This window comes from Manis pentadactyla, chromosome 4, assembly GCF_030020395.1.
Source record: "Manis pentadactyla isolate mManPen7 chromosome 4, mManPen7.hap1, whole genome shotgun sequence".
In the NCBI taxonomy this organism is placed as follows: domain Eukaryota; kingdom Metazoa; phylum Chordata; class Mammalia; order Pholidota; family Manidae; genus Manis; species Manis pentadactyla.
The window spans coordinates 15,682,905-15,704,806 of record NC_080022.1 but is presented as its reverse complement, the minus strand read 5'-3'; the positions used below and the strand labels follow the sequence as shown (position 1 = coordinate 15,704,806).

At 55.8% G+C, this 21,902-nt stretch overlaps 1 protein-coding gene across 20 annotated transcripts in view; it reads left to right on the top strand.

The window, feature by feature from the left end:
* Nucleotides 1-21,902, top strand: part of RAP1GAP (RAP1 GTPase activating protein) — a 62,682-nt gene that overhangs the window by 11,493 nt on the left and 29,287 nt on the right. For 4 of the 20 annotated variants that reach the window (XM_057499813.1, XM_057499819.1, XM_036914582.2 and 1 more), the window contains exons 1-2: nucleotides 2,498-2,581; nucleotides 4,653-4,688. The exons of 1 other annotated variant lie outside the window; for it this stretch is intronic. In XM_057499813.1, coding sequence (XP_057355796.1) covers nucleotides 2,538-2,581; nucleotides 4,653-4,688 — 80 coding nt within the window. In that variant the 5' untranslated portion in view covers nucleotides 2,498-2,537. Of the gene's footprint in view, nucleotides 1-2,495; nucleotides 2,582-4,652; nucleotides 4,689-21,902 lie in introns of those variants that run through there. 15 more of the 20 variants (XM_057499826.1, XM_057499821.1, XM_057499824.1 and 12 more) reach the window with 6 other exon arrangements.

Below are 21,902 nucleotides of genomic sequence, written 5' to 3'. Positions count from 1 at the left end.
TAAATTTAGTTAAACCTTGGCCAGCCCTTTAAAGTAGACACTGCTACTTTCATCACCAACCTCATTTAGCAGATGAAGAAACTGAGGCACAGAGAGATTAAGTGACTTGCCAGGGGACTCACAACTGGCAGGTGGGAGAGCTGGGATGTGACCCCTGAGGGGGCTCATGGGGACGAGGCTATACGTTTGCGCCTTCCCGTCCCTTCGCCTGGGCCGTTCGTCTTCAGGCTCTCGCGCTGCCATGCAGAGGGCAAATTCTTGGAAGTGGTCTTACAGGTTAAGAAGGTGCATTTAAATTCTATTGCTGCCCAAGGGACCAGGAGCTGGCCAGGGAGCACCCTCTGCACCCCTGGCTGAGGGATTGTGACCTCCACCCCCCAGCTCTTGCCAGTGAGGCAGCTGCAGCTGGTCAGAGCCCAAGAGGCAGAAGCCCACACTGGGCTCTTTGTCTTTGGTGGGAACCCTGCAGCCCCCACAGCCCCTTTCAAGGGCCCACTGTCCCAGCACCAGTGGGGCCTCCCGGGGGCCAGGCCCGGCTTAGAAACTTGGCACATCGGAGGCTGCTTGGCCACCCTGCCAAGCAGACATGCAGATCCCACTGACGAATCATTCCCCCTGGAAAGACAGCCCGGTGAGGCTGAGGGCCATGTCCAAGGGGAAGCAGCAGCCTGGATGGGGCTCGAGTCCTGGGTCCCAGCCCTGGCTCTGTGCCTGCCCAGTCCTGGTCTTCCCTTCCCCTGCCAGCTCTCTGGGCACCCGCCGCTGCTACCGCCTAGGAAGGAAAGTCTTCCTGCCTCCTCAGGCCAGCCTCAGTGCCCCCAGGGTTTGCCCCTGGGGAGCCCTACCTGACTGTACGGTTGGCTTCTTACACTACCCTGGGTAGTCCCTCCACCCAGCACTCTGTGGCCCTGCCCGGAGCAGAAGGGGTCCAGCCCTGGCTCCAGAGCACTCTGGCAAGAGGAAACCAGACCCTCTGAGAACCAAACCAAGGGGGTAGTTCTAGGGCCCAGAAATCCCACTTGCCCTGTCCAGACTCTGAACTCAGCAAGGGGCTTACAAGGGCTCCTCTGCCTGTGAGGGTGTGTGGAGAGGAGATGGGCTCCTGCATGGGGGCAGAGAGGAAGCTGGGCACAGGACCCCAAGAGAGACATGACTGCTGTGAACCAAGGTCTCAGTTTCTTCATGTCTGAAATGCGGAGGCTGCTGCGCCACCTCCCCCTGCCTGGGCGAGGCAAATTGTGGAGCCCAGTGTCCAGCCCAGTTATTTCCCAGGGGAAGACGTTGCTAACTGAGCCCTGGCCCAGGGCCCAGGGCCCAGGCGGAACCATTCCTGAAGAATCCCTGCCCCCTATCATTGTGCCCTTGGCTGTCCTTCCGCCCTCACCCCCCACTGCCTCTGTTCCCTTCAGTCCCTTTAAACAGAAAACCCTGTAGAAAACCTCAGGGCTCTGGGGGCATCCCTGGTGCAGCGGGGAGGGGGGATCATCCTTCCCTCTTTGGGAGCAGAGTGGGTGTTCCCGGAGGGGTGGGTGAGTCCTGGGGGCAGAGACAGGGTTCCCTGTCTCCTGACACATCTTTACTTGTGATGTAATACAAGAGAGATGGCTTCCTGGGAGGTGGATGCCTGGTGTCAGCTCTGGGTGAGTTGGGTGCAGAGGAGGGACTCAGACTGTTTGTTGAGTGAACACATAACCGGCTCTAGGACACGGAGCCCAGCCCCCCTGGGAAGGTTGTTAAGTGAGGGAATCTCCACTCCAGCCCATTTGCATGGACTTCTCACCTGGGCAATGGGTGGGAGGGGGGCGCTCCTGGGAGACCGAGATGAGAGTGGGCAATGGAAGGGCTCTTTGGAGACTTCCTTCCATCACTCATTAATTTGCCTGAAGGACAGAGCTTCTGACCTACAGTGCGGGACTCCTGTAGCTGGCATTTAGTGAGCATTTACTGTGTGCCAGCCCTGGGCTGAGAGCTCCACCTGTGTTAACTCATTCTGTCACCACAACGGCACTGGTGGGGGTTGGGTATTAGTCCCATGTTACAGATGAGAAATTCCGGGTACTGGGAGGGCTGGGACTTGCCCACGGGGCAGACTATTTTGACCCTGGATTCCAAGTTCTTGACCCTCTGTGAGTGCCCCCTCGTGATGATGGGGGACAGGCCCACCGACAGAGCCCGATGGCTCTGGGGCGGGGTGGAAGAGGGTGTCCCCCCCCAGGAGAGGGTCTGCCGCCCGGCACGCCCCTGGTTTGGGGAGTGGGAGGTCGGTCTCCTACTGCCCAAAGCCCCGCCCGCCTTCCCCGAGGTCCCAGCTCGGAAAGTCCGGCGAAGCTCCCACCCTCGGCCCGGGGGCGGCGCGAACAAGCAGCCCTTTCTGCACCCGGCTGCCCCGGTCCGCTGGACCGCAGCCCGCGGGGGCGCGGACAATCCCGGGGCTTGTGGCCGGGGGCGGGGCGGCCCGGGTTGCCAAGGTGACCCGGGCGCGGGGAAGACGGCTCCGGCGCAGCGCGGGCCGGGCGGGCGGCGGCGGCGGCGGCACCATGAGCGGCCGGAAGCGCAGCTTCACCTTCGGGGCCTACGGAGGGTAGGTGCGCCGAAGGGACACCGTGTGTGCGCGGCTGGGAGCGCGCGCCCGCCTGCGTCCCACCTTGGGTGTGGGTGCTTGTGGAGTTGTGAATCTGTGCTGTGCTAGGGTGAGCGGTTTGATGTTGGTGCAAGGCGTACAGTGTCGGTAAGTCTGGGTGTGTTTGTGAGCCTTCTGGGGTTGCGTGCCCTTGTGCACGTGTGCGGACGTGAATGCGCCGGTGGGCATTTCTGTCTGTGTCTAATTGCATGACAGTGCTCGTGTACCTGACTGGCGTGTGGAAAGGCAGGCTGGGCCTGTGTGTGTGCACTCCTGAGTGCATGTTAGGTAGTGAAAGTGGGAGGAGGCGGGTCTCGGGGGAGGCCCTGCAGGGGTTCCCACTTGGCCTCCTAAGCTGCTGGGCCCCTGCAGTGAGGCTTTGGAAGAAGGGAACCTAGAAGCCATCAGCAGACCCTGCCTGCCCCCACCCCTGGGCACCTGGGCCACCCCAATCTCATGCCACCTGGCTCTTGGGAACCCCTTCCTCCCAGGGCTGCTGGCTGCCTGGCCTTGGAGACCTGTTTGGGGGGTGGTAGAGTGGAGACTGGTCCATCTTGGGGTCACTGTCCCTCCTGACCCCAGGAGCCCACCTCAGAGGGGTGCAGAGGCAGACTGGGAGGATCCTTGCTTTAGGCAGAGATTTGGTAAATTGGAAGGAAGACTGGGTGGACAGACTGGGGTTCAGAGCTCCTTCTCTGATCAGCCCAGTAGTTGCCCAACCTTTTACCAGGTCCTGCCGACACAGGACCTGCTTTTGGAGTGCAGAGTAATTGGGGCTTACAATGTAATGCTGCTGCTGCAGGACAGCTGCTCTTTGAGCTGTGAGGGTTGTGCCCAAGGTGCCTCCCCTCCGTGACACTCAACCTCCAAGGGCACCCTGGCAGAGGGGCTGGGTTGGGTGGGAGACAGGAAGTCTGCCTACCCTGCCTGGGGCACCGCTAGCCATCAGGTGATGAGACCTGAGATTCCTGGTCAGCTAACACTTCAAGGTGGCCCAGGGGCTACGGCTGGGTTCTGTTGTGTGACCTTGGACAAGTCCTGGCCTCTCTGGCCTTGCTTTGTCCTTCTACAGAGTCCGCACTGGCTGACCCCTGTTGGACCCCAGCTCTGCCTCCCCGGAGGACACTCCCGACTGGCGGAGTCTGGCTTGGGCTCCCTTCCCCATTCTCCTCTGGCCTCTGGACAGGAGACAAGATTTGTTTGTTGTCCCAACAGCTGCCAAGCCCCTCGGCCCCCAACTGGGCAGGAAGGTGGAGCCCTGTCCAGCCTCCCCAACCCCAAGGTGCCCTCAAAAGGCATTCCATGGAGAATCTGGGAGGGGGCACTGCCCACATGCTCTCCCTGAGGCCGGACCTGGAACGATTTGGGGGAAACCCCTGAATGCCAGAGGCTTGAGGTCTTCCTCTGGTTCTGCTTTGCGGGGCAGGGTGTAGGGTACATGTTGGTTGGTGTGGGGAAGGAGGTGTAGCTCCTCAGGCATTTCCTGCTCCAGATTCCCTGGCATTGGTCCCTGGGTGGGTATCAGTGAGCTCCAGCTCCAAGACGGAGGCAGGCCATTGGGGGAGTGTTGGGGTGGGGTGGGGGTGTCTTCCTGCCCACCCTAAACCATAAACACCCACACCCTTCAATCTGGAAACACTCTGAGCTGGTGCCAGTCACACACCTATGTCCATGCCCTGACCCCAAGCTGCCAGAGTCACCACCCCATGCCCCCTGTTCCAGGCCCTTTCCCACTGACCTCTACCTCTGCTGCCAGCCCATAGCCTGGCCCTGGGCCCCTGCTCTCCTACCCCTATGTACCCAGTCCTGCCTCTTTCCTCACTCCACCCCGCATCTCCCGTGTCCCCAATCTGACAGTAGGGCCCCTGCCTCCAGTGGGGGGTGGTGACACTGCATCAGGCCCCTTAGAAACAGCTCCTCCTCCAGGCCCATCCGGGAGAGTGGGGAGGGATTTAGGGTTGGCCTGATGTGCTGGGCAAGACTGGTAAGAAGGGGCTGCCCCTCACCTGATACCCCTGTTGCTGTGTTTCAGGGTGGATAAGTCCTTCACCCCTCGCCGGAGTGTGTGGTGAGTACTGGGGGCTCTTAGGAGGAGATAGCTGTGTAGCTAAAACTTGGAGACACTCCTAAACCATTGCTCCCCCATAATTCCAGACCTGCTAACCCTCCAACCATGCTCTTCAGGTGATGGGGTGGGCAGACTCTCTAACCAGTTCTGCCCCCACAGTTCTTTCTAGAACTTTCAAGAGCTCCACCTTGGATTCAGACAAGTCATGTTAAATCTCAGCTCTGCTGCTGCCTGTGTGACCTTCACTAACCTCTCTGGATCTCAATGTTCTCATCTCCGAAATGGCTACTTAACAGACTGTAAAGTTATACAAACCAGCCAACCGAAACAGAGCCTGGCATAGCGTAGGTCCTCACTGAAAGTGTTTTCTTCCTTTTTCTCTTCTCTATTCCTTCCCACCTCCGGGTGGGTCCTGGCTGGACTGGGGGAGTTCTGAGCCTTTGTGCTGACCCCAAGCCCTCTAGTCCCACTTCCAACATAGCCTCCAGGACCTTCTCCTCCAGCCTATTTCCTAAGTCTACCGTCTCCGTGGAGGACGAGGGAGGGAGGCAGCCACATCTGCAGCTTCCCCAACTCGGGGAGTGGTTGGTGGAGGTGCAGCCTCACCTCAGGATTCCCAGCACCCCTAGTGCCCCAGCAGGTGGGCGCCTCCCGGCTTCCCTGGCACCAGCATCATGTGGGCCCCGCTGGCTGCTCCTACTGGCACATCAACTCCAGCAGGAGAGCCAAGGGCTCTGGCTCCTTCCTGCCCTGCTGAGAGCTTCCCAGGGTCCCCAGGCCCCGCAGGGCCCCCCAGCTGCTGGACGACTCCTCTCGGGCCTCACTGACCTGCCTGCTGCCAGAGACCCCTAGGCAGCCACCCCTGGGGCAGGAAGCACATGGGGTGCCCTCGCTGAGCCCCATGGCCTGCCCTTTTATTTCCCTTTGATGCTCTTGGTGCAGCCTGGGGGCAGTTATTCTCCCTCTCTGGGCTTTATCTCCTGCTGCTGTGCCCAGTCAATCTGAGCCTCTACTATGTGCAAGACCATATGCCACGCCCAGGGCAGGGGTAGGGTGAGGGAGATACACGCAATGGTGGGGAAGACACCATCCTTTCCTCAAAGGAGTTCAGTAATAATATCCCGCAACTGCCACTTGTCAAGTACCTACTGTGTACCAGGTGCTGTTAGGTGCTTGAACAGCATCATCTTGCATAGTCTTTACCACATTCCTGAGTTAGAGACTGCTCTCTCTGGTTACAGGTGAGAACGGTGATGCACAGCAGGGAAATGACTTTTCCAAAGTCACACAGCTGGTCAGTGACAGAGGTGGAATTTGAATCTTGATCTTTCCAGACTCTGTGCAGAGTCCAGAGTCCCACCCACTCTGTCCCAGGGCCTCCAGGCCACAGAGCAGGTATCAGGAAGGGATGCACTTGAGGGGCGGGGCTACCCAGAAAGCCCACTCTGGGGGGCCCTGAATGAAGAGTCAGAGATGAAGGCCCAGGACTGCAGTAATTAGCCAGCTGTGTGACTTCGGGCTGGTTACTTCCTCTCTCTGAGCCTCAGTGGACATACCTATAAAGTGAGACTATGGCATCTCCAGGACATGCCCATTACCCACCATGCATTGCCCTACACCTGGCTTACTGGAGCCGCTCTCCAAGGTGCTAGCCCGTAGGTACTCTCTCCCTACCTGCCCCATAAGCCAATTGCTTAGCCCCCAGCCCATGCCCAGCATATAGTTAGTGCTCTGTAAATTGGGGTCATCTGGACTATTAACTGTGACTTGCCAATATTCAAGACCTGTCTCCACTTCCCTTTCGAGCATGAGACTTGCTTCTCCCATGCCCTGCATTTCTGTTGGCCCCCATGAGCATCACCTCCATGCTTTTGTTCACATTGTCCCCTCCCCTTGACATGCCCTTCCCTCCCCTCAAACTTCCACAAGCCCTCACCACACCTCCAGTCTAACTATTTCACTGTTAATTTGTTAAGTGTTTTCTTTCCTGATCCCCACACCCCATATCTCTCTCCCTTGCTGCTTATCATGCCTGCAGAACACACATCAGGGCTCAGTCCTGGGGTAGTGGAACGAGCATGGCCTTTGGAAGGTGACCGATGTGGATTTAAATCTGCCTCTGCTGCATTCTAGTGTTGTGACCTTGGCCAGGTCACTTCCCCTTTCTGAGCCCCACTTGCTGCTCGGTAAATATTTGTTGGATTGGATCTTTCAGTGAGTTGAACAGTCCACATAACATTGTGGTGCAAGGCAGGCTCTGAGATCTTTGAAAGCAGGGGTTGCTTGAGTTACTTCCGAAGTAGGCCCACTTGCCAGCCCAAGTCTCATGAAAACTGAGCTGCACTCTTCTCATCTCTGACCTCCACACGGTCTTGCAGAACGATCCAAACCCAGTAAATGCTTAGTGAATGTTCATGGAATTGAACTGAGTTTGTCCAGAGAGTGAAACAGTGAAAGCTTTGTCCAGGAGACTGGGAGGGCTTCCTGGAGGAGGTATTTTCCCTGCGTCTTTTAAAGAAGGGTTAAGAGGTTGGGGCTTGGATCAGGGGAGCAGTTAGACCTGGTAGAGGCCAAACGTGATAATGCCTGGATTCCCCTAACTTCTGCTCCTCATCAGCAGCTTAGCTGTAGTGGAGGAGCTCAGAACAAGTGTGCAAATTGCAGAGGAAGGAGGCCCAGTGGGAGGATTAAGAGCCAGTGGGACAGAGGGTGGCTCTGGTTCTACAGGGGCTGGGTATTTTTCATTTGGTAGGGGGAGGGAGGAGATGGACGGTGTCCGGGTGGGGGACTGGTGCAGGGAAGCAGGTGGGTCTGGAAATACCTTGGGAAGGGGAGAGTCAACTTTGACCTCAAAGCTATGAGTGTGGGAGGAGGAGGCAGGACCCAGCAAGAACTAAGTGGCAGTGGCGCCCCAGGCATTTTACTGTGGTGGTCTCGGTAAGTCGTGATGATGGTCCTGCAAGCTGGTCTTCACGTTCCCATTTTAGAGGCCAAAACTGAGACTGAGAACAGTGAAGGCTCTGGCTCAAATTCACAGAGCTGGCAAGGGCTGGGTGTGAAGGAACGGGCCTTGGCCAGAGACGAGGAAGCCACAGGAATGAGGGAAGTCCTTGTTATGGGGAGAGGAGGACGGAGAGAATGAGAGGACCCTGAGTACCTCCAAACCAGGGTCACTGCCCAGCCCCAGCTGTCCCACTGGCAGGGCCATCTGGTCGCTGAGGTAGCTCCCCTGTCAGTCATGGTACCAGTTGCTCCCACATAGGAAGCATTTCCTGGGCTGCAGGCCCTGGGCTGCGTACTTCATCTGAATTAGTTAACCCCATCTTCATAGCAGCTTTACAAAGTAGAGACTGTTACCATCCACCCCCCATTTTACAGATGAGGAAATTGAGGCTGGCCAGGGGCACACAGTGACCAAGACTGGTCAGCTTGAGCCTGTACCTTCATCCTTCACTCTCTTGAATGCTGCTTGTGCCAAGTGGGGGGCTTGGGTGGGTGGCCCCTGCCCTCAGGTGATTTCTGGCCATAGTCACTGAGCTGGAGGCCCTGCGGCCTTGTGCTGCCACAGGAAGCACGAGGCTGGTCTCATTAGTGGCTCTGAAATGCCAGGCAGGCACAGCCTGCTGGGCCTCCTCATCTATTATGCATCTGGTGGGCAGGCCCCTGGCAGGCAGCTGGCAGAGCACAGGAGGGGGGAGCTAGCAGCTGCTTCCTGAGCCCACACCTGCCACCATACCTCTGGGCAGGGATCCCCCAAGGAATGCCTAGGCTGCTCCTGCCTCATCCCCCTGGCCCCACTTGGGTAGGAGGATCCCACGGGGGACAAAAGCCTGGATGCTAGTCCCCAGTTCATTAGCCTCCCTGTGCTAGCAGCCACTTCTGAGAGAGGCTGGGACCTTGTTTGAGCTGGGAGTCACTTGGGACTAGGGTGGGCAGAGGGGTGCCAAAGAATCTTGGATACATAAACTCCTAGTCACACAGAACCTCAGGGTAATAGAGTTGTGGTCACTTATTCATCATTCATTCATTTGTTCGCTCAGCCACAAGGAACTAATGAGCACCTACTGTAGGCCAGGCACAGTTCTAGGGACTGCACATTCAGCAGAAAATGAGACAGGCTCAGTCCCTATCTCCAAATAGCTTGATTTAGCCAGTACTTCACCTCTGAGCTTCAATTTCCTCATATATAAAATGGGGAGCAGGGGAAAGAGTCTGTAAATAGACAAGAAATCAAATTACAGTGGTTGTGCTGAAATTTAAAGCAAAGATGCATGCTAACCAGAGCTGATCCTTACCATATCTACTGCATGTGGGCTCTGTCCCAAGGCACTTCCCAAGCGTTGATGGATGTAATCCTCACAACCACCTCATGAGGCAGGTATTATCATCCCTGGGTAGAGCTGAGGAAACTGAAGCACAGAGGGGTTAAAAAACTTGTTCGAAGGCTCTGGTAAGGCTGGGATTTGACCCTCAGCAGCCAGGCTCCAGTTTGCACATCCCCCTGATGTGCAGGGAGCTGGGAGGCTGGAGGATGATGCAAGGAGCCATGGAAAGCCTTTCTGAGGAGGTGACTTCTGAACCAAATCCTGAATGGGAAGAGCAGCTGAGAGTGAGCAGGGGGAAGGAGACAGTACTGACAGAGGGAACAGCAGGTGTAAAGGCCCTGAGGCAGAAACAAGCTTAGTGTGTCCTGGCAACAGGCAGGAGGCCGAGTGGCTGATGGGGTGAGGGAGAGTGAGGTCAGGGGTGGGTTTGGAGTGAGGGGAGGGGTCACATTAACCAGGGTCCTGCCCGCACAGGCAGAATGACTGAGTCTGACTCTTGGCTTCTAAAATCTTAGAATCAGAGAATTTGGGCTTCTTAGAATCTTTGCAGATGGGAGAGATCTTTGAAGTACCCTCCTGTGGCCCCCCGACTTGAATGGCCCCTTTGAATCCTGAAAGCCAACTTTAGGCATCTCCTGAGAAAAACACACCTTTGTCTTCTCCTCTGACTTCCTGGAGCTCTTGAAGCCCACCTTCCCTTTGAGACCATCATGACCTCTTAGGAGTTCCTTGAGTAACCCTTCCTTGCTCACTTCTTGTGATAGGAGGCTCACTACCCTTCAAATAGGCCATTCCACTGCTGTGCAGCTCAGATGGATACCAAAAGCTCTTCCTTATTTAGAAGCAGCTGCAGGAGCCCAGGTGCACCCTCTGTGTCTCCCATCCCCCGCGGTGAGGCAGGGAGGGCTCCTATCCTGCACAGGCCCTTCGGTGAGAGAAGGGCGGGGGCTGTATGTCCCAAGCTGGCTCTTTTCTGGCCTAAACACTCCCCTGTCTCGGCCCTTCCTCCTCTTCATTCCCTGTTCAGCTCACCTCTTGCAGGCCTTGACGCTTTAGTTGTCCCCTCTGTCTTCCTGTGGGGCCAGCCGATGCCTTTTCTAGGGAAGCCCACTTCCTTACCAGCGGCAGGTCTGGGAGAGACCTCAGGCCAGAGAGGCCCCCTCTTCCAGGAAAGAGCCCCTCTAGTTTAAGGGGACAAGAGCGGATCCCCCCACCAGGTGGGCTTTGGTGCTGGGACTGCTACCTCTTTTCTTTGTGATCTTGGAAAGTGAGTTCTCATCTGCGGGCAGTCTGCTCACGCCCACCTTCAGCACAGTGAAGATGCAGAGATGGTCCTTGAGGGCTCCGAGGTTCCCTGTCTGGTTGGCCTTACTTGCCTCTGCATCCCAGCAAAGCTCAGACTCAGGTCCCTGGGTGCATATCGAGATTTGGGTTCTGTTCTCAGCAGACCTGAATTCAGAGACTAATACTTGCTGTGTGGCCTTGCCCAAGCCACTCTGTCTCTCTGAACCTCAGGTTGTCCATAACAATGAGAACTGTATTACTTAACCCCTCAGGGCTCTTAGAAGGAAATACGTCCAGTGTACTTCCTCCGTAGATCTTTTCCTTCTCTCTGATCATTTGCATTTTGAGAAAAAAGACTCATTAAACCAAAGAGAGACCGATTACAATTCTAGTGCTGGAATTTTAGGCACCATTGAGGTGGTTTGATTGAAAAGTGGTTAAGAAGCGGGCTTTTCTAATATCCTGATTCCCCTAAAGGCTCTCCTCCATTCAGGGTCTTCTCCAAGATCATCAGTCGTTCATTCAGTGAATTAATTCAACAAGTATTTAGTGTGGGGACACCCTCTGGGGGCAGCCAGATCTTGACTGGGCCCTGGGGACATGGTGATGGTGATGAGAGATGAGGCCACTCCCCTTGTGGAGTCCAGAGGGGGAAATGGGGAAAGAGGGGGTTTTAACGGGGGTGGTAAGCATTAACAGGCAAGATGTGGATTGTTCTGAGAGCTCAGAGAAGGACTTGTCCCCGACACCAGGGGCATCAGGGGAGGCTTCTTGGAGGGGGTGACCCAGAAGCTGCAACCCAGAGAACAAGTTGAAGTGGGCTGAGTGGCAGTGTGCCTGTGTGTGTGGTGGAGGAGGTGGGGCCAGTGCCAAGAGAAGGTTCCTTGAAGAGGAGGTGGCCGGTCAGCAGTGCAGAGGAGAAAAGCATGTGGTGGCCTGTGCTGGGCACAGGATAGAACTGGACCTGGCAGATGACGGTGGGAGAGGCAGCAACCAGGTCATGTGCCTGCAAGTCCCACTGGGACTTCCTGTGGTTCCCCAGAAGGTCTGGACTCTCAAGCCACCATGGGCTGGAGGCCCACCAGGGCCCCCATCACCCGCCCCGCTTCCCGTTTCTGGAACTGCTCTGCACTGTGCTGGCAGGCAGAGCTGTGTACTGTGGAGGTTAACTCCTCTGGGTCTCAGTGTCCTCTCCTGTAAAATGAAGAAAATAAGAGCACCTGCCTCAAAGATTGTTGTGAGGATTAAATGATAAAAGCAGGGCCTGGCACAGAGCAATGCCCACAATCACGGTTATTGCCACGTTGTCCTTCTGTGCCCAGCCCTGCAGAAGGGGCAGAAGTGCTCAGTTTGTGGACTCTGCCCTCTGGAAGCTCACTACCTGCTGGGAGGTGAGACCTACAGGGGAGCAGGCTCCCTGGCCATGGGCACTGCTGACTTTGACTTTGGTCCTGAGAATGCTGGCTTTGCAGCCAGATGTCTGCACTGGGTCCTGGCTGCGTGCCCGTGGGCAGTGCCTCCGCTCGCCGGTCTGTTGTGTACTGGGGTATTAGCAGTCCCTCCCTCTGGATGAATGAGAGGAGTGAGGAGGTGCTCAGGGCTGGCCCAGCCTAACAGTGCAGCTCTTTCAGGCCATGTGCTGCAGGAGGCAAGAAACACTGTGGGCCCAGGTGACCTAGAGAAACCTCCCTCTCCCCCTCTGAAGCTCATTTTTCTACTCAGAAAACGGGAAGATCAGTGAGAAACAGTCTTACACACTGGGGTTCTAGCAGCATCAGATAGTCCCTAATCTTAACCTGGTCTAAGTGCTGTGTGACTTTAGGCTAGAGACTTAAACTCTCTGAACCTCAGTGTTCACCTGTAAACAGGACAATATTCACCTCCCAGGACTGTTTCAAGGCTTCCATTAGCAAATTGTTCTTTATTAAAATACTTACTGAGTCCCTACCATGTGCCAGGTAGTGTCTAAGAATTGAGGATACAGCAGCGAATCTGACAGACGTGGTGCCTGGCCTCATGGAGTTTGTCTTCCAGTGTGTGGGAGAGATGCAAAATGAGCTAACAGATGAATAACGTAGTGTCAGGTGGGTAATGGGTAGTGAACGACAGGGTAGGTGGGAAGGGCTCGCCTCTGCTGAGGGTCTCAGGGAGGGCCTCTTGAGGCCTGAGTGGGAAGGAGCTGGCCATGGGAAGAGTGGTCCAGGCAGAGGGCAGAGTAAGTGTGCAGGCCCTGAGGCAGGAACAAGGTTCCTTTCCCCAGCCCAAGTCTGGAACATTCCAGATCATCTCCTGGCAGCAGGTGGAAGGTGTCTGAGAAGGCAGGGGCGGGGGATGCAGGCCCACCTTCTCTCTGATCAAGAACTGCTGCTCATTAGGCAGGCCTGGGGGAGGGGGTGGGCACTGGAGGGCAGGTGTGCAAGACAAGGCTGGTGGTGGGCCTCAGTGAGGCAGGGCATGCAGGCGGGAAGCCCACTGCACGACAGCCCAGAAGTGTTCTGGAGCCTGGCACACAGACCGTGGGCCTGACCATTTTAGGAGGGGTTTTGGGGGGTGGGGAAGGGAACTTATGCCTGGTTCCTCTCTTACTCCAGCCAGCCTGAGCCTGGGCACATGCCAGAATGCCTCAGCCTTTTCCAGATCAGGCCCGCCCATGGCGCCAGAGGTTCTTTGAGATGACCCTACACACACACACACACACACACACACACACACACACACACACAGAAATGTTCCTACTCACACTCTTAGACTTGACTCTTGTCCATCCAGCCTCATCATGAACATAGGGTTATATACGCACACATTCACACTCAGGCAGCAGATCATAACTGGGCACCGACTATGTGCCAGGCCTTAAAAGATGGTCCCCACCTAAGGAAATTCCGTTTCTAGTGGGAAAGACTGATAGTGATCTAATAGTGCAACCAAATGGATAAATCTGTGATGGCCCAGGAAAGGCTTCTGGGAAAGCTGGTTAGGGTGGGAGCAGCCTGAAGTAGTGGGGGGGGGGGGCACTCCAGAAAAACTGGATAAGAGTGTGTGGGGGAGGTTAGGTGTGATGGGGGAGGACAGGTGGAGGGTACAGTGTGTGCAAAGGTGGGACACACACGCAGGGCTGCACGGGCTGCAGCAGGTGGTTGTATCTTGATTCTGTGAGCAGTGGGAAGCCACTGGGGGCTTTCAGGCAGGTGGATGATGTGATAGGTACAAACATCCTCTCATTCAAACCCACGCACACATGCCCCAGACACAAATGCTTTTTCTCCCACCCACATTTCACGTTCCTGCCAGGCCTCCTATCTGCATCCTCACCCACAGAGTCACCCAAACTCTCGCACCCCCAGGCAGAGCTGCAGAAAACCCTGTGCTGGCTACCAGCACACATGTCAGACATTTGCTTGGTGATTTGTGGGGCCATCCAGCCAGGATCTACCTTTGTTTGGTCTGCATTTGCTCAGGTGTGCACATGCCCCATGCACACATGTGCAGGATCATAAACCTCCCTAGCACGTGGGCGGTGGCTTCTAGCTTAGAGAGTACTTTCACATCCATCTTGCTGAATTCTCCTAGCAACCCTGCAGGGAAGAATTATCAATGCCATTTTAGCTGAGGAAGCAGCAGCTCAGAGAGGTGACGTGACTTGCCCCAGACCACACAGCTACAGCTTGACACAGCTGGGATCTGAATCCAGGGCCATCTGACTTCTGGAATAAGATGACAGCTTCACTGACCTACCCAGACTCAGGCACACGCAGATAAGCTTGTCACCTTCCCAGGCTCTCACTGAGGAGATGACAAGCAGCCTTCAATGCTCAAATCTCCAAGAGTCAGGTTGATCCACATGGAGAGTTGTTTAGCGCCCTGGTGTGTGGTATGCTGAGCGGCCTGGTGACCCTGTGGCCCCCTAGGGTGGTAGTGTCAGTGGTGGAGCTGAGCATCTGCCAGCGTGCCAGCCTGGGGGCAGCTCAGGGCATGGAGCAGAAGCCCAGAGCACAGCCTGGGTTTGCATTTGCAAATGAGGCGACAGCCCTGTCCCCACACAGGCTGACCCTGGCTGGCCTGGCTCCCAGGATGTGACAGCTGAGGTCCCAGAAAATAGCCCTGTGCCCAGTTGCCTGGCATAAATGTCTTCTCTCTCTCCTGAGCAGGTTGCCTAATGCCTAATATAGGGGAAAGAGGATGGGCTTCAGAGTTAGCCAGAACTGCCGTTACAGCCCAGCTCTGTCACTCTTGGCAGGGGTCTTTGGCCATGTTGTTTGACTTGCCTCAGTGTCAGCTTCTCCCCTTGGAATAAGAAGTGAAGAACATCTCCTTCTCCAGGTGATTGAGGAAGGTAAAGGAATCAGGTACTCAGCTAGCTAGCTGACTCAGTAAGTGCTCAGTTTTTCAAAATCTTGCATTTTTTTCTCCCCGATGACAAAAAAACAAGTGCACATCGTAAAAATACAAACAATGCAGAAAAATATCCTGTAGGAGGCAGAAGTTCCTAGTGGTCCTGCTTCCTAGAGATGATCCGTGTCAACTTTCACATGTAATTGTTAAATTTTACAAGTGAGATTTTTGTTGTGCAACTTGCTTTTTTCTCTCACTGATATGCCCCAAACCCCTTTTGCTGCCGGGACTGGAGACGTCCTCTGTCATCATCACAGCATGGTTCGCATGTGCCTGGATATATTTAACCAGCCTCCTTTTAATGAGTGTTGGGGTGGCGTCCAGCTTTTAGCGGTTGCAAATCCTGCTGCAATAAATGTCCTTTGTTCATTTATTTTTGTGCATTTGTGTAGGTATTTCTGGAGGATAAATGCCTACAAGTGGAGTTGCTGGGCCAAAGAGCACGCACACTTTCATCTTTAATAGGAATAACCAAACCACCCTGCAGAGAAGTAGAAGCCATCTAGGTGGCCCCAGCAGACTCAGGAAAATCCAATTCCCCAAAATGTGGGAATTTAAGCATTGCCTCTGCCTCAACCTCAGAGACCCTAGAGTCATCAAGAGACATAGATGCCAAATGTGGAGGAGCCTGGGAGGCTGCCTCATCAAGGCCCACACTCCCCTTACTCCTCCTGTCCCCACACCTTGGGATCTCCCATACTGTCCCCGAGAGGCGCTGCCTGCCTTTGCTTGACGGGTCGCTTAGTACTGTACGTGGCTGGTTGTTTTACTCCCGGGCAGCTCCTTTATCACACTGTTTTGTCCTTCTGTCACTGTATTGTCCTCTAGTCTACCAGCCTCCGTCCCCACCAGCCTACAGAGTGAGGAAAGAAGGAAGAAAGAAGCGAAAGCCGGGAAATGCTCACAGTTAATGTTTACATGCTTTACATGCATGAACTCATTCAATCCTCATGACAACCCCTACAGGCAGGCACTGTTATTATCCCCATTTTATAGATGAAGAAACGGAGGCTCAGAGAGGCTAAGTAATTTGTCCAAGATCACACTGTTAAATGTGGTAAGTGGCAGTGCTAGGATACAAACTCAGGCAGTCTGACCCCAGAGCCCACGCCTCTGATGTTATACTCTCTCTCAAGGCAGAACCTGTAATTTATTGAACATGTACTGTATACCCAGCTCTAGGTTAGTCAGACTGTACATACAATATCTAATTTATTCTAAACAACAGTCCTGTAAATTAGGTATCTCTATCCCACTTTGCAGATGACGAAACTGAGGCTCAGAGAAGAGAAGCACCTTGGCCCCCTCCGCAGCCCCTGAGGGGCAGAGGAAGCCCTCCAGGGGTCAACCAGTCCTCAGTGGACTCAGCTCCCAGTTTCTCATCCTCCCATTCACCTTCCTGCAGAATTTCAGAGCCAGACCTCAGTGTCATCTAGTCTGAGTCCCAGTTTCCAATGGGATCACTTTGGAGGGGTTATGGTGACTTTATCCTGTACACAAGGCAATTTAAAGGCAGACCCAGGGCTTCTCTTCATTGCCTTTAGTTAGGAGATGGTGACCTTGTCCCTCTCTGAAGGGGCTTTACCTTGGTCTGGCAGGGACTTCTGCTCACCAGCCTGGCTGGGGACCCATGAGGTGGCAAACCCACTGGCGAGGGAGGGACAGGCCCTCAGCACCATTGGTCAGGGTGGGTGTCACTGGGGCTTTGCTTTGGGGAGGGGGAGGCATTGTCCCGCTCTGATGCCAACGCCCAGCACCACTGTGGGCCAGAGCCGGCACCAGGAGTGTGTCCTGAATGAGTGACTGAGCACAGGAATGGAGGGCAGATGCGGGAGGAATGCTGAGAGTTCAGAGAAGGAGCCCTCTGGGCTGCTGAGGCAGGGAGGGCGGTGGGGGGAGTGAAGGGGTGGGATGCAGGGGCTGTAATGCCGTGTGGGGTACCACCAAGGGGTGCTGGGAAGGCCCTGCCCCTGGGCTCTGGCCTGCCCTCTCCCTGGGCACTGTGGGTGGATGGCACAGGCCAGGCCTGCCAGCGGGCCTCATCCACACAGATGGGAAAAGGAGTAGAGGTGGTTGGGGGGGTGTCCAGCTCCAGGTGTGGTACCTCCAGCAAGTCACCGCCTCTGTCCCACCTCAGTGTTTTCCGTGTGGAATGGAGACAGTAGACAGCGTTGCCCACCTCAGGTTCCTCATGAGGCTGTTGAGAGGGTCTAGAGCAAAGGCAGTTTGTAAACTGTAAGTGCCACCTGGGTCAGTAGACATTATTATTACGGGAGCAGGAGAGGCCCTGTGGCTAGGTCACCTTGGTGTCACTCCTCCCCCTACCCCAGGTGCAGGAGAAGCCAGTCCCCAGGAAGGCTGGAGGGTGAGACGCAGGCGACAGCAGGACCCGGGCCACCCCAGCAGGGGAGGTGCTGGCAGGCAGTGGATGGGAGGTGCGGTCCCCAGGTGCCGCGCCCCTGGGTGGGGGCTGGTCCCATGACCTTCTTTTTAGGCTGCCAACCTGCTGTTTGCTCAGGAGGCCACTGCCTGGCCTGGCTCCGGGATCCGGGTGTCTGGGCGATGAGCCAGTGAGGGGTGAGAGTGGGGGCCACCTTCCTGCGCGCCCTCTCTACCCAGCCTGGAGCCTGAGGCCCTCTCCCCCGACCCCCCGGGGGACCCTACCAGCTCTACCACTTGGTCACTTGGTGGCCGTGGGACCCCTGGTCTATCTTGCAACCATGCTGATCCTCAAATTCCTGATTTCTGAAATGGGGTAAAGGTAACAGCAGCTCTTAATCAGGGTGTTGTTGTAAGGATCACATGACAGCACAGTGCTTGGCTCCTGGCTCCTGGCTCCCGCCCCCCGCCCCCGCCCCCCTCCACATTTCCTTCTGAATCCTGGTGGAGGTCAAAGGTGCCTGGGGAAAGGAGAGCCAGGAGCAGCGTGCCTGGGTCCTCGCCTCCTCCCCGCTCCCGCCCCTGCCTGTGGGTCTTCAGAGGAGGGGGCCAGGTTCCCCGGGCCCAGCTTCAGAAACTCGCTCACTGGGCCGCCCTGGCCACCTTCCCTGGCACCCTGGCAGGGCCAGGGGCAAGCGGGGCGGGGTGGGGGGCAGTGCCGGATGGCTGCGCTCTGGAGACAATGGGCCTCTGTGGCCCCGGGGGGAGGAGGTGGTTCCTGGGCAGCGTCTAGCTCTGGTTTCAGGAGACGAGAGTCCCATTAGACGTGAAACCATGGCCGAGAGACCAAGCAGCCCCCAAGCCCCATGCAGATGGGCCGCTCTCAGGGCGATGAGGGTTCACAGGCGTAGCCCTCTGCACCCCTTCTCACTCTGAGGTCCGTGCCCCTTCCCCTGCATGAATCACTAGGTTGGTAGGACCAGTTGGTCTCAAGACCAGGGACACTCAAGGGACCCTGGCCTCTGGTGCCCAGCGCTGGGCTGGCCAGGCCCTCTTGGACACCTATCTTAGGCTAGCCCTCCACAAACCCTTCTTGGCCCCTGTGTTCACCGGCTGGCTGGGCCACCGCCTCTGCCCTCCTGACCACCCAAGTCTACTTTCCCAATCTGTGTCTGTACTGCCCAGCACCTGTCCAGCCCCTCTGCTCCCCACCACAGGCTTCCTGACCTGGTCACTTGCTCTAGCCACCAGAGCTTCACCTGTTGAATTTTAAAGCAGGAATAGCTCAGGCAGAAAAGCAGGGAAAGGGAGCCTGCGGCAGAGGGAACGTCCTGTGGGCAGTGTGACACAGCGTGGCGTATTTGAAAACTGCCCACAACCCCGCCAGGAGGAACAAGGTGAATGGGGCAGGACAGGAAGGGATTTGTGTGGTGATTAGGTGGGGAGAGCCAGCTGGAGCCAGACCCACCTGGGGACCCCCATCCAGAGCGGCTGTCTGTGGACGCCCAAGGGCCCAGTCTTACCCGCAGGACGGCCCCGGCACCAGAAGGGTGGCTTTCTCTGAAAGGGTGGGGATCTTCAGGACAGCGGCTAATAACAATAATAATAACAATACAAAAACAACACCACTTCTATGGTACCTGATGGCTCACAGCAACCATATGAGGTGGGTACCTTCTCTCTTATTTTGCAGAGAGAGAAAAAGACAGCATCCTCCCAAACCTCCAGCTGGTTAACAGGTGGGAAGCACCCTAGGGAGGCATCTGGTCACCTGTCCTCAGTCTTCCCAATCTCCCCCACCATGCCTGGGTCTGACCTGCAGTTTTGAGGAGCATAGAACCACCTTGAGATGCACTCCCCAGCCTGCCCCCCAACCCCCGTGCCAGTGAAACATCTGGATCCCTGGACTGGTGTGACGCTTGGGTTCTAGTCCCTAGTCTGCTCCCCCCTTGCTAGATGACTTTGAGGTGGTAGTTTAACCTTTCTGAGCCTCAGTTTACCCCTCTGGGAATCGGGGATCCTAGTGACTGCCTTATCTCCTGTTCCTGTTCCTGTGAAACTCCCAGGAGTGAGCAGATAAAGAGGGCTTTTGAAAAGTACAAAGAACTGCACTCACGACAGTGTGATTATCATTATTACCTCGATGCAGAGATAAGGGGGAGGAGGTGCAGTGACAGTTGCCAAGAAACCTGGGAGCTGTCAGCAGCGCTTCCGGCCTGGCTCATCTCACTCAGGAGCTGGGCCACTGGGCCCCCTTCCCCACTCCTGCTGCTCCCTTTCCCTGGGAGAAATGGGTGCCCCGAGAGAGAAGGGAGCTGGGGCCAGCTGGCTGGCAGCCACGCATCTGCAGGGCCTGAAGGTGACCTTGGAATGTGCCTGGACTAGACTCCAGGTTGGCTCTAGCTTTCCGTGTGACCTTGAACGAGTCACCTCCTCTCTGGCTGCTGCCTTTTCCTGTGTCCAAATGGCCTGTACCTGTAGGCAGATGTCCAGGCCAGACAGGGCAGGATTGGTGCTGGACCTAGGAAAGATGCCTGGCGATGGCTACAGGAGCCAGAGGCTGGGATGAGGGTGCCGCTGGGGGCCAAGGCTGGGTGCAGGACTGGGGGCTTGGGCTGGGAGCAGCTGTGATGTGTGTAGTAGAACCTGGGCTGGACTTAAACCATCGTTTGCCCTTTCCCAGGTGTGGCCTTGGGATTGTCATTTAACCTGTCTAAGCCTCAGTTTTCTTACCTGGAAAAAAGGTTGCCAATAGTCCAACCTCATAAAGCTGTGGTGATCAAATGAGACAATGCCTGTGTAAACTGTAGAGTGCTATGCAGATCTGACTGCAGTCATGGCAGGAGGAAAGGAAAGGGGGAGTGTCCCTCGCCCCAGCCTGCTCTGTATACCTCCCAGTTGCTGCGCGTGCAAGGAGAGTGCAAAGCATTTTAAGCTGAGCCAGGCCAAGGCATCAGGAGGGTTTGCAGAGAGGTGGGGAGGAGGTAGAGACTTGGGGAACCCCATGTGAGTGGAACGCTGGAGACCAGGAAGAGACACAGGGAGGAGGCACAGAGAGGTTCAAGTTCATGAGACGGAGGAAAATGACCAAGTTGGAGGAGGTCTGCAGAGACCAGAGGCAGAAAGGCAATGAAGGAAGGCTAGAATGGGGGAAGAGGTGGGGGAGCCTAAAAGGAGGAGGAAAAAGCATCAGAGGAGGATAGAGGGTTGGGGAGGGAGGTGAGAGGCTGAGTTTATTCATTCCTTCAAAAGTACTTATTGAGCAACTACTACCTACTAAGAGGCAGTATAGTGTAGCATTAGGGACAGCATCTAGACCCTCATGGGCAGGGGTCAGGTCCTCCGTATTTCACTGTCAGTGTGACTCTGGACAAGTCACTTAACCTCTGCATGTCTTAGTTCCCTCCTGAGAGATGAGGATTGAATGAGTTAATACAAGGGAGGCAGTTTCAGCAGAGCCTGCACGGCACATCAGCACTGGCTGCTGATTGTTGTTACTACTAATATCACCTCTTCCCTGGACGTGCTGGGTCCGCAGGGCTGCCGCCACGCTGTGAACTTCTCTTGGGCTCTGAAGTGACTGGCCTGGGTTCAAAAGCCTGCTCTGCCTCATTAACTGTGCGACGTTAGGCAAGTTAACATACCTATCGGAGCCTCTGCTTCCTCATGCATAAAGCAGGCAGTTTGTGAGCACCTGCCTCACTGGGGAGCTGTGAGGATTAAGTGAAATTATGCAAGGCACAGGCAGGCTGTGGTTTTTGTTATTACTGTTCTTCTGTCCCTTCAGGGCTGGGATGGATGGGGGCAGGAACGGCCCAGAGCCTCGATTTCCTGCTCTGTCTTCCTCCTGGAGTCCCTCCTTTCCCTGCTCATTAGGGCCCCTCTGCAGTGACCTTTGGGTGGAGGAGTTGCCTCAGGGAGTGGGGGGTGGGGTGCCAGCCAGCCAAGAACTGGGGAGCTGAAGGCCTTGGGGTAGGGTCCCAGATGGAAGTCAGAGCTCCCTTGTCTTGAGACATCCTCAGTCCTGTGTGAGATGGGCACCGGGACATGGGGAAACTGAGGCCTAGAGGGTTCTGGGAGGGGAGCATGTTAGGGAGCTGCTGCCAGGCTGACCTGCAGTGGCCACTGCCTGAGCCTGAGGGTGTGAGAGGAGGCAGACAGGAGGACACCACCCAAATAGCGCAATTGTGGGCAGTGACCTCCACTCGGCAGCCAGGGCCACACCAAGACTGTCCTCACCATTAAGGGGACCCCGCTTCGCCTGGGCTTCAACCCCAGGACTTCCTGGCCCCTGGGCAGGCTCTGCTCTCATCCTACTGGTGCCAACCCTGCACAGTCAAGGGTATGGCTTTAAATTCTGACTGTGTCACCCACTTGCTAGGGGAAGTGGCTTCTCCTCTCTGAGCTTCAGTTTCTCCATCTATAAAAATGGAGAGAAATAAGACAAGCCTCCCAGCACTGCAGTGAGGGTGTAACATGCTCAACACAGTTCCAGGCACATCGTAGGTCTCAACAAAGAATCCTCATGGCAGCCTCCATGCAATTTCTATGGGCCTCTCCCTGTGTCAGCACACCGTGAATCTGCAGAAACCTGTGTTTAGGCCATTCCCTTGCTCACACAACTTCAGTGCGCCCCTGCTGCTAACCTTCATTCATTCATTCAATCATTTATTCATTCAACAAATACTTTATGAGACCTAACTTATGGAGCTAGAGGTGACCATGAATGAATGTCAGATAATTCTCTGAAGGAGAATTAGCTGCTCTATGGTGAATTTTTTTGGAAAAAGAGGATGAGAGGGGTGTGTTGCTGACCGAGGTCATAGGGCAGGTA